The following is a 12,924-nucleotide window of genomic DNA, read 5'->3' on the forward strand; positions in this document are numbered from 1 at the left end:
AAGCCTCTCTCCGCAATGAGCAGCTATCAATACAAAAGTGGTCAGGGACTGAGAGAGACCTATGTAAGCTCAGCCAGGAGTGGGACAATCTGTAAGCAATCTGTCCTCCCACCATCACCATCCAAGGCACAGAGTACAAGGTAGAAGAGGAGCTGGAAACAAAGTAAGAGCCAAGGGATGGGGCGGAGCCTGTGACATGACACAGAAGCTGTAGTCATGAACTTGGACTATCAGCCGGGACTATCTGCGCCACAATGTCATGAGATCAAGCCAGTTAGATTCCAGCAGGGGTAAAGAAAGGGTTTATGAGGCCTCCTGTAGCTAAGGCATTAGTAACAGCTGATGGCTGCTGCAGGAGGGTTGGGCCACTGGTACACCCCACGCCTGTGCCCATATGGGCAGCAGTAACGATTCTGGATAGTAAGAGCGGGGTGAAGTTGGGAAGAGATGTGTTTGGAAGCATTTAGGGGAAGAGGACGGGTATGTGATCAAAATACACTGTATACATGTGCAAGATTCTTAAAAGAATAATTATCAAATATTATGTTAAAAGTCATTTGGCTGGGCACAAGGCAGTTATAGGATGCAGATGATCTCAGTGAAAATGATGTTTGTTTGACCAAAAGAATTTTTCCACCCAAGGAATGGAGAATGAAACAAAAGAAGAGGAGGAGGAGATGGAGGGGGGAGGAGATGGAGGGGGAGGAGGGAGAGGAGGAGGAGAAGGAGGAGGAGAAGGAGAGCTGGATATCAAGTGGAGTTCAACAAACACCTAGCTGAGGAATGGTGGACAGTGTAGTGGTTCAGCAGACAAAGGCTCTGCTACTTTGAGTCAAAGCCTGAGCGCCAGCCCCAGAGACCTGACGTGTAGGTGTCCTCTAATCTCAGCATGTGCACTGCTACACTCCTAACAAGTAAGTGTAATACAACTTGTTAAGTGAGGTCTGGGTAGTTGAGTACATGAAGAAATAAAAGCCTTCCTCCAAAAACCCGGTGAAAACATCTACAATCCTGACAAGTACCACCGACGTCAAGCAGAAAGAATGCTAAGGCGGCACTTGTGTGGAGACCACAGTGACACTCTGTAGAGAGCAGTCACTGCTAGACTCAGCAGGCCATGCACATGCTGCCCATTGTACCCTGGCAACTTAAAATCCCACCTTCAACAAAGCCTTCCCTCCGGAAAGAAGGAAAAGGAACCGAAGGCTCTTGTTCTGTGAGTTTGACACTAGCCTGGGCTACAAAAGATCATCTCAAAAAAGAACAATAAGCCCTGTAATTAATGATGGAAGGAAAACTATACCATGGCGCTGTGGCAAAGGGAAACATCTTACCTGTGACGTGCTATCGGCTGTTTTCTTATTAATAGAAGAATCTACTGCTTTGTTTGTCTGGTTTTCTGCAACTTAAACAAAAAAATGAAAAGTTTAACACATGCATAATATGTAAAAGGCCAGGCTGCTTTACACATATAATTTATGTGTTCTTCTCCAGTGGTTTTTCTGTCAGCATGTTACAGATGGTTTCTCTCACAGGTCACTGTCTTAGAAGGCTAATTCACATTATAAATTTTTCTTTTCCTTTTAAAAAGTTATTTATTGTATGTATGAGTACACTGTAGCTGTCATCAGACACACCAGAAGAGGGTATCAAATCCTATTACAGATGGTTGTGAGCCACCGTGTCGCTGCTGGGAATCGAACTCAGAAAAGCAGTCAGTTATCTTAACCACTGAGCCATCTTTCCAGCCCTCACAATATAAAACTTCAAGCTTCATATAAGTCATTACAGAGCAACTTAAACTATCCTAAGGAATCCCTGAGGAATATAACCTGACATTTGTACAGCGAGAATGTTCAATCTGAGTAAATGGTAAGGCCATTCTTTCCTATCATATGTCTTTGAGGAGAATCTTATATAAAAATGTTCAGAATAGATTCAGTGCCGAAAGTCATAGCAAGGATGAGAAATACATACATGTATTAGTTCAAGCTCTTTGTGTGCTGTGAAGATGCACATACTTGTTCATGGCTATGTATGGAGGCCAGAGTGACATCATGTGCCCTCTTCAATCATTCTCCACCTTATTTTGGGAGGCTGTCTTTCACTGAACCTGGAGACCACTGCTTCTGTAAGCCTGGTTGGCCAGTGCCTGAATCCACCTGTGTGAGGCCTCCACTGGGTTTAGATTCCTGCTACCAAGCCTGACCTTTATCTAAGTGTTGGGACTTTGACTTGTGTCAGGCTTCCATGGGAAGATTGTATAGACCTGAAAACTACTTCAAGAACAGCATGAAGAGCAAGCTTGTTCATATCAAATTTCTAAAGGGCAGATGAGGAACTTAAAAGTCTATTATATCCATTGAAATAAATTTGCTTTCACTCTGAGAATAAGTAACTGCATTATCAGAAGTGTTCTCATATTAAAAACATCCATCCTCGTTCTGGAAATAATTTCTTGGTCAAATATGATATTCCTATTATTTTCAAACTCTCAGAGAATATCAAGAGTAGACCATAAATACCTAAAAACAGAGGGCTGGAGAGATGGCTCAGCCATTAAGAGCACTGACTGGTCTTCCAAAGGTGCTGAGTTCAAATCCCAGCAACCACATGGTTGCTCACAACCATCTATAATGAGATCTGATGCCCTCTTCTGGTGTATCTGAAGACAGCTACAATGTACTTACATATAATAAATAAATCTTTGGGCTGGAGCAAGCAGGGACTGAGAGAGTGGGGTTGACATGAGTGAGCAGGGCAACAGGAGAGAGAAGAAAAAGGGTCTGAAGACAGTGTACTTACATATAAATAAAAAACTGATAAAGCTGTCTATATCACACATATAATTCTACATTTAAATGATCTACTAAGATAAAGGCCGACAAGTGAACCCCAGGGCAGGAACCAAATACCAAGGCTTCGTGATGTTTTATCCAACCTTGCTTCAATTTTATTTTTGAAGAAGTAATATATTCTTCAAAACTTACTTTTTATAAATAAACTTACTTTTTATAAAAAATGTAAAATTGGCATGGTGCAGTGGTGCATACCTCTAATCCCAGCACTTGAGGGCAGAAGCAGGCATGAGTTCTGTGGACAGAGGCCTATCTGATCTACAAAGCAAGTTCTAGGCCTGCCAGAAAAGGCTCTGTCTCAAAAAAATGAGAAAAAATATTTTTTTTCCTGAAACACTTTTACCATAAAACTAATTCTAGGTTACTTGTCTTAGATGTGAAAGAATTAATATACACAGGCAATATTACCAAAACATTAAGATTTTTGGTTTTTTACCTACATACTAAATGTATATGTGTGCATGTGTATATTTATATGTGTTCATGCTATTTTGTAATCCAGAATTCTATTCTTGGCACAATTGTCTCAGATTAAGCTAATTATTCACACAAGGATTACAACATCCCTTTGCCTAGATTTTCAATACCCCCGCCCTTTACTACAGGCTAATCACTGCCTCATGTTTTAATACAGCATTTGTCTGTGCCTTCTTCCCTTCTCCTATTCACCCGAGCTGCTCCTCAAAGTAGGAAGTTGAAAACCATCTACCTATTAACAAAATCAACAAAGATGAGAAATCAAATTATAGCTTACTATCTTTCTATACAGTAGGCCAGACATTTATGTGTTACCTGCTTGCTGGAGTATGTTACTTAGCCCTGGTTAGTCATTTTAACCAGTATTTCATTTGCTCTTTGGAGTACATGATTTACATTTACTTTTACTTATGTGTGTATGCTCATGTCTGCATGGACACCACATGTGTGCAGACGCCTCTGAAGGCCCTAAGAGGGTGGCAATCTTCTGAAGTTCAAGTTACAGGCACTTGTGAGTTTTGCAATCTGAGACTTGAACCGAGGTCCTCTGCAAGAGCAGCAAGTGCTCGGAACTGCCGAGCCATCTTTGCACTGCAGTTCCAGTCGCCACGGTAGTTTATAGTAGAAACTGGAAATATTCTCTTAGTAGGTCTGGATAACTGGCTGAGTAGAAACAGGACACAGAAAGCCTGCAGAAACTCAAAGGAAATTGTGGTTGAAGGAGTAACTGCTTGGTGTTAAGTAAGCTCTAGTTTTCCCATACTTCTGGAAATCAGAGATGGTTAGTGAATGTCATACAACCACATAACTCTTTACAAATCAACCTCTTAATGCTGCGTTTTTAAAAATCAGACTAGCATTCAATATTTTAGAGGTCCAAATCAGGACCTGGAGAGAGGGCTCAGTGGATAAGAGCACACATACTGTGCTTTCAGTGGATCCAGAGGTCTCAACACCCGACATGAGCAGCTCACAACTAACTGTAACTGCAGCTCTAGCTACAGACTCACAACCCTCTGTCCTCGTCATATGCAGACAGATGACATCTCCTATCCCCACCCTCCTCATATGCAGATGACACTGCCATCCTCCCCATACACTGACATGGCACCCCCATCTTCCTCATATGCAGACAGATGACACTCTCTGTCCTCCTCACACACAGACATGCACATTAAAAAAAAAATTCAATCTTTAAATTTAGCATTTTTCCTATATTAATCTTTGTTTGAAAAACTTGACCCATTTCTGTACGGAGATGTCTTACTGCATTATCTGCATAAGCACCACGTGCATGTCTGGATACCCAAGAAAGCCAGAGGAAGGCATCAGATCGCCTGGGATGAGAGGAATGATGTGAACAACTTCCTGGGTGTTAGGAATCAACCCTGTGTCCTCTGGAGGAGCAGCCAGTTTGGAGAGCCGTCTCTGCAGCCCTCGCTGTCTCCTCTTAAATTAACAAATGATCAAGTACACCAGGTTTTCCCCTCTGAATCTCTTTATGGTGCCATCTTATCTAATACCCCACTCCTGCATGCATCATTGCTGGCATCCACAACTTCATTCTATTCCTATCTAACCATTTTCCACACTGCAATCAATATTCACGGATGCCACACTCCTCCAGACCCCCCCCTTTAAAAAAATAGTGTAATGAGGAATTTCCCGATTTCTGTCCACTAACTCAGACCTTTCAATCATTCTCCTCCCCTTTTCCATCTTCTCAAAGAAAACAACATACTATAATATTTACTATATTTATAGTTACTTATTTAATGGCAAGGCTGCATATTTAATCTGTAGGATTAGTGAAAAGGAGGATATCTTATGTGTTTCTATGTGCCTGTAGGACTTGAGAAAATTACAAACAGCAATTATTTCTTGAATGAATAAAATACAATTTGAGCCTAAAGAGTCTCCACTTCATTATAAACAAGTACTATTTACTTAAGATCCAGTAAGAATTTAATAAACTATTATAAATATGTACAAATATAATCTAGTTATATGGCACATATTTTTACTAAATAACATAAGACATAATAGGTTTTGACTATATGATTATAGTTATTTATAACAATAAGGGTATGTAATCTGCAAAGCTTTTCCATTTGCTTCAATTCCAGGCAGTCTAACAGGATTCTTTTGCTACCATTCTGGCATCGCTGAAATTGGGCGTGGCCGTGGTTCTTATGTAATTGCTTCCTAATGAATACTGTGCAAACACCGCATGCGCCACTCACATTTATTACTAATAGCTAGAAATGAGTTTCTCATCACAAATCAAATGCAATTCCATATGATGGTAACTTTAATAGTTTAAATAAACACTCTAAAATAGAAACATTTTAAGGATAAATATATTATCTCAAAAAGAGAATGCTATACTAATCAATGATTGTGTGAGGAATTAACCTTGCAGACACTGAAGAGCAAAGCAAATGTGAAGCAGACTGATGACCGCTAAAGCAGCCGTCGGCTAGGTCATTCCAGAGGATAGCATTAGCGCATGCTTACAACTTGTTTAAAAGAACGTGCTGATGAAGGGATAATCTGAAATGTGCGTATTTAAGGGACAAGGACTCCCAGCACTAAGCAAATACTCTTTAAACTTACTTTACAGGCCATGGTCTTATAGTAAACTTCTATATTTATTTAAATTCAATGTAAATAAATTAAATGATTTTAAAAACAATGCCAACTTTGCTTCAAAATTTCAGTGATCCTGTGCAAAATCACACAAAATAAAATCGATTATAAATCATCTGACATTAAAAATACTGAAAGTTTTGTAAAAAGAAATCGGGGCGGGGGGGTCGCTGAGATGGCTCAGCGGATAAGAGCACTGACTGCTCTTCCAAAGGTCATGAGTTCAAATCCCTGCAACCACATGGTGGCTCACAACACACCCAGTGTGTCTGAAGACAGCTACAGTGTACTTATGTATAATAATAAATAAATCTTTTTTTAAAAAAAAGAAAAGAAAAGAAATCAGGGGAAATGAAGCTTAGCTGGCTTGTCATCTGATTTGATTATAAGTAAACATCTGTCTTAGAAATGCGTGCATTAACAATGTTTTTGTGGCCAAGTGAGGTGGCACACGCCTTTCTCCCAGCATGGCAAAGGTAGGCGGACCTCTCTGAGGCCAGCCAGGATAGAGGAGTGCAATTTGAAATAGCAGTTGCAGCCAAATTCACCTTATATTTTGAAGTAAAATACAACAATTAGATAATATGTCTTACAGAATATGACAGAGAAAATAATACAGAGTGAAGATACACAGGTGTCGGTGTTCTTGTTATTGTTTTGGTTTTGAGACAGGTTTGTGTCTGTGTAGCTCTAGCTATCCTAGAACTTGCTCTGTAGGCCAGGCCAGCTGTGAACTCAGAGATCCATCTGCCTCTGGCCCAAGTGCTGGAATTAAAGCCGTGCACTGCAACCACAGCCTGGCAATATATTGTTATGGATGTTCTCTTACAATAAACCTCTAAAATTAGACCGTTAAAATGTATTTACTCAATTGTCCTGATCCACCTATCATAAAAGCAAATACAAATTACACACAATGCTCACTACAAAGATTGTACAAAAACTCACGAAAATAAATTACTAAAATAGCAAGCAGAAATTCTGTTCTCAATTACAACTTCTCTTACACGGAAGGGGAGAGGAAAGCGGGTGGACAGGGGAAGGAGAAAGTCGGGGCAGAGGGGAGACAAGGGGCACAGAGACAGTAAGTCAGGAAGAGTTCTGCCTGCATCACGGGGCACAGTAAGGTAACTACTTGCCAAAATCGTCTCTGAAATACAGAAAAATAGCAATGCAGTCCCAACACACAGAAATGCTTGTCTGAAGCACATAAAGAGTTCACTGCTCTGACCTGATTATTAAATGTTGTATACATGCATCAGGTAACTGTCAAAGAGCCCATACCGTTCTACAAATATGCCTCCATAAGAAAGCACAGTGAAATTGACCCCTCTCACACTCCACTTCAGCAGTACCATTAGGGATTCGGAAAATTACTAAAAATAAACAAGCAAATTGTTTACTCTATTTCCCAGTGATGTTAGGAAGAGTTTAATGAGTAATAGACCATTAAAGTGTTTTTGTTTGTTACAAAGCAAACCAACTTACCAATTCTTGGGGTGGCAGAGCTATTTTGTTCTGCTGAAGATGAAGGGCTAAAAGTGGATATTGGGATTTTCATCTGTATTGGGCCTCGATTGCTTGAAGAGCTATAGAGTCCTGATGGGCCTACTGTGGGTAGAGAAGTCCTTGTGGCCTGCACAATAGAATGTGCAGTTGGAACGGCCTGTACAGCAAGGGTTGTTCCCAGAGGTGCAGCGGTGGTTGAAGAGTTTCTCTGAATACTACTTGGACTGGGCACTGACGGAATGTTTGCTTTAGTGGGGTTTGGCAAGGGTGGCAAGGATACTGGATTTTTGGTAAGACCACTCACTGTAGGTTGGCTTTGCACAGATATGAATTCCACGTTGCCAGATGGTTGATTGGTCACTAAAGTCCCTGGATGGCTTTGCAGGAGCTGAGGCTGAGAGGTTACGGCAACGGGCACATGCAGGATCACTGGCAAGGGCTGCAGAGAGATTGTAGGCTGAGGGGTCCCACTAGGCACCTGAGTAGTGGCAACTACGGTGGCTGTGCTGGGCGCAGGAAGAAGAGGTGCTGCCGGCAGAGAGCCTGAGGTTGCTGAGGTCTGCAGTTTAGGCTGACTACTGACAACTGCTGTAGAAGTGACGTGACTGGCTGAAGACACTACAGAGGAAAACACAAGTCAGTCTAGACAACTCCCTTAGCTGACACGCAAACAGTAACACACGGGCACAGAAAAGCCACCAAAAAACCCCCCAAAAACCAGTATGAAACTCTGAAATGTTTAGAAGTACTTGTATTTGTTTTAGTTTTTCAAGACAGGGTTTCTTTATGTAGCCCTGCCTGTTGTCTTGAAACTCACTCTGTAGACCAGGCTGACCTCTAGAGCGTGACAGCAAGGCGCCCACAACCGCCGGCCAGCTTAGATATTTGTATATATTTGGTGTTTTATGAAATGTCACATGATTTAATGTTTTAATATGCAAGATTGTTCTCTCAATATCAAAACAGCTTTTGAGATTACCACATTCACTTCAGAGGAACTGAAAAAATAAAAAAATACTAAAACTAAGTAAAAATGTACCAATATTTTTAAAACCTCATTTTCAACATTATAAATATACCTTAAAACATCAGCAATATCTAACTTAGGAAATGTAGAAAGAGTCGGCCATTGAACTATAGGAAGCCTGACAGTTTTCCCGAGCTCCTTGGGAAAGAACTAACTAGGAGAGAATCCCCTCAAGGAGCCTGCAGCCCATACGTGGTATGGAGAAAGCACAGCAGGAGTGAGGTAAGAAATGGAGCAGACACCTAAGAGGGACAAGGACACATGCTGACTGCAAGGCTTAGTCTCACTGCACAGGCTTAAACTGTAAAGTTTACTGCTCAGATATCTAGTCATCCCAAAGCAACCGTTACACCAGATGATTGACAGTGAATGCAGAGGGACGTCTGTGCTTTCCTAAGAATCCCTGTGTGGAGTTAGCAATATCAAAGCCATTTGCATCATACTAATGAGACATTTGACATTTGCACTATGTGGACAGAAGTAAAATCCTGTTGGCCCAGTTCAGCAGGTCCATATCTGAAGCTGTACTCAGTCCCAGTGATGCATAAAGCAGGCAGCAGAGAACCCCACACACACTGTGTCTCTCCCTACACAGCCACATAACCCTTAACAGCATGGATATGTTTTGAAAAATGTGTCACTATATAATTCTGATGCGGTATGATCACAAAGCTGTACAAATCTGATTGGGTATGTCAACCTTCTCATGGGTCATGGGACAGTAAATATGAAATATATGTACCTACTACAAGGATAAAATAGCATATCCGCTTACAGTAAGCAGTGGCACAGGCAGGCATCCTACACAATCCGACTTGCCACAGTCTGCGTAGCTCCCGGGGCTACAGGGCTACTCCCATGACCATAATATACATACACGTGAGTAACATGCTGAGCTACAACAGTAAGAGAGCTAAGGCCGCAGCAGCTGATAAAGAACTTCTTGGCTCCATTATGCTCTCACCAGATAACTGTCTCATGTGCATTCAGAACTCTCTGAAATGCCATTATAGGGTACAGGATTCGACATAGTAAAAAAAAAAAAGTACCTAATAATAAAATAGAGCAATTATTACAATATGATAGAAGATATGAATTATTTATGGAGTGTTCCATGTAATATTTGTAGTCCATGGAAAATAAACCGTGGATAAGGTGGTTTCAAAGCACCAAATGTTCTTGTCACACTCAACTCTTAACTAGCAAATGCTTATTACACTTTAAAATAACCATAAAGAAGCAACAAGAACTACCATTTTGATTAGGCCCATCTTCCTGTAAAAGCTGAATCTATCATCGGCATGCCTGCCACAGCCTGCTAAGTTCCGGGATTACAGGCCTGTACTACCATGCCTAGCAGGGCTGATTTTCTTCAAAAAGTGACTTAGAAAACCAATGAGAAAAGCATATTAATATGATTTCTGACTCTGTTCTGCATTAACCTCACAGAAACCACCAAAGGGGAGTACCAACTATCTAAAAGGGCCAACCCGTTTCCATCTGCCTGGATGAGACTGTATTTCTTTCATGTACAAAGTCAGCAGACTGAAGAGACTGAAAAGAGATACAGACATAAGAATCCAACCAGCTTGCCAGGCAGTGGTGGCACACACCTATAACCCCAGCATGTGGGAGGCAGAGACAGGAACATCTCTAAGTTTGGGCACAGCCTGGTCTTTAGAGCAAATGCCAGGCCAACACAGAAAACCCTCTTCAAAAACAAAAAAGAAAACAAAACAAAACAAAACAAAACAAAACAAAACAAAAAAAGCCAGCCATCTTTTAACTGTATAACATCAAATATGATTTTCAAGAAATGTGTCTATGTAAATATCAGTTTTCACTGCTAATCATGGATATCCACGTATGCTCATGAGCATGCACATGTGGAGAGCAGAGCAGAAATAAGGTGCCATTCCTCTGGTGTCACTGACTTTTTTCTTTCAATATTGTTTCTTTAGTCACTGGAAGCTTCACACACAGTCTTCAGTATCTTAATCACAGTCACTCACACACACACACACACACACACACACACACACACACACACACACACACCCGTCTGCCCCTTGTATTTCTTCTATGTTGAGCCAGGCTCTCCCAACGGCCTGGAAGTCACCGTGTAGGCTGGCTTGCCAGAGCCTGCTGCCCTCCCCAGCACTGGGACGGTGTGCACCACACCATGGCAGGCACCACCCACACCATGGCAGGCCACCTTTCCTTGTCTAGAAACGGAGCTCAGCTCTCTACGTTCTCACTAATCATTTTTAAATTTGAAAATTAACTCTATTTTCTTTGGTTTGGTTTGGTTTTGGTTTTTTGTTTTTCGAGACAGGGTTCCTCTGTATAGCCCTGGCTGTCCTGGAACTCACTCTGTAGACCAGGCAGGTCTTGAACTCAGAAATCCACCTGCCTCTGCCTCCCCAGTGCTGGGATTAAAGGCATGCACCACCACTGCCCAGCAACTCTATTTTCTATTAAAAAAAAAAAGTTCCTTGCGTGCATATTACAAGCTTATTATAATATATTTCAGTATGTTTTTCATTTCTTAGACAAGGTGTCACTATGGGGAAGGTGTCCTAGAACTCACTATATAGACCAGGCTGGCCTTGAACTCACAGAAAATGGCCTGCCTCTAGGCTTATTATTAATTTTAAGTGAACAAAAAGTCCTTAAATTTTTATTTTAACCTAATTGTTAATACCAATGAGTTTAATTCAAAAACCTCTCTGGACTTTAGTAACTGCACAGGACTGTGCAGGTCTGAACCTGAGCCGTCTGAGAAGTCCCGCGCTAAGGATCTGAACAACTGCATATGCACACATACTTAGTTATAGTCCAAAATGGTTTTTTGAAATATACTTGTATTTATACCAAAGTGCCCTGTTTTCTAACCCATTTCTATCCACAAAAGAATGTAAAAGAACCAAAGATGTTAGAGTTTCTTGGAAAAATGTATGCTGGTATTAACAACAACAACAACAACAACAAACAACATTACCTGTATTCACAGGAGTTTGAAAGGATGGTGGTGGACCCTCGCTAACATTTCTTTTGGACTCCAGCAGTTGTCGCACTGTGCCTGCATTTCTATGAAAAGGATACATGGACAGTCAGTATTTATGCCATCCTAGGAGAGATTCACCAAAGGACAGGAAGGAAAGGGTGATGGCATTTGTGGTTTGTGTCCTATCCCTTAAGACAAAGTTGGTACACAGACCACGCCATGTCAGATAGCATTGCACAAGAGTCCTAGTCTATATTCAAACATCATCAGTATGTTACCTGAAGACTAAATATAGGCACAGGCACATTCTTTTCACTGATTAAGCAATTCTCAATTGCCAGAAACTACTAATGACCTGCTTATAAAGAAAACATAGAGTCTGGGGGAGGGTGAGCCCTATATATTTAATAATTAACAATGCAAAACTAAAGAAAAAAAAGATTCAGACACCTCTCCACCCACCTTTGCCAGACCTTCAAATCTTAAACCATACAGGGAAGCTGCCCTTCCCCCACCCATCTTCCCTGCTTCCTAAGTCCACCGAGGCAGGCCAAGCTGCTCCAAGCAGCCTGCTACTCCAGCAGGAGCTCCAGTCTCCCAAACACATCTCTACTCACCTTCATCGGACCTGAGGCTCCTGAAACATACAGATCTGTAGAGCCGGAACCATACAGCCCAAGGACACCCATCAGAGGCCTGCCCCACTAGGACCACTGAGGTTCACCCCACTCCCAATACCTAGTACCATGGGAAAATCCAGGGATAAAAGCCAGCCAGATGGCTAAAGGCCCTTGAAAGAAGACAATCAACAAAAGTCAGAGAAATATAACACCTTCCGAGTACAGCAACCCTAGATATTATAACACAACCAAAGCACAAGAAAATGACCTTAAATCCATGATTTAAATATTCATGGTATAAATGACAGAGGCCTTTAAAGAGAAAATGAATAAATCCCTTAAGAAAATACAGGAAAATACAAACAATACAGGTTTTAAAAGAGGAAACAAATTCTTTAAAGATGCACAGGAAAATACAATTTAAAAAGGTGGAGGAAGATAGATAAAACTATGTAAGACCTGAAAGTGGAACTAGAAGCAAACTTAGGGGATCCTGGAGAGGAAAACCCAGGGAAGAGACCAGAAACAACAGGTGCCAGCATCACCAACAGAATTCAGGAGACGGAAAGAAGATCAGGCGTAGAAGATACTATAGAAGAAATTGAGACATCAGTGAAAGAAAATGGTAAATCTAAAAAATTCCTAACACAAAACATCCAGAAAATATGAGACACCATGAAAAGACCCAAGCTAAGAAGGTGAAAAGGTGCAACTCCAAGGTCCACGAAATATCCTTAACAAAATCACAGAAAAAGCAATTCACAATCTAAACAAAGA

At 41.2% G+C, this 12,924-nt stretch overlaps 1 protein-coding gene across 5 annotated transcripts in view; it reads right to left on the reverse strand.

Moving 5' to 3' along the window:
* Positions 1-12,924, reverse strand: part of Atf7ip (activating transcription factor 7 interacting protein) — an 88,492-nt gene that overhangs the window by 12,523 nt on the left and 63,045 nt on the right. For all 5 annotated transcript variants that reach the window (XM_021165001.3, XM_085839833.1, XM_085839834.1 and 2 more), the window contains exons 8-10: positions 11,522-11,610; positions 7,473-8,111; positions 1,335-1,405 (exon numbers count right to left, since the gene is read on the reverse strand). In XM_021165001.3, the coding sequence (XP_021020660.1) occupies positions 1,335-1,405; positions 7,473-8,111; positions 11,522-11,610 (799 nt within the window). The remainder of the gene's footprint in view (positions 1-1,334; positions 1,406-7,472; positions 8,112-11,521; positions 11,611-12,924) is intronic.

Source organism: Mus caroli, unplaced genomic scaffold (assembly GCF_978045245.1).
Source record: "Mus caroli unplaced genomic scaffold, Mus_caroli_1 scaffold_7, whole genome shotgun sequence".
Classification (NCBI taxonomy): Eukaryota; Metazoa; Chordata; class Mammalia; order Rodentia; family Muridae; genus Mus; species Mus caroli.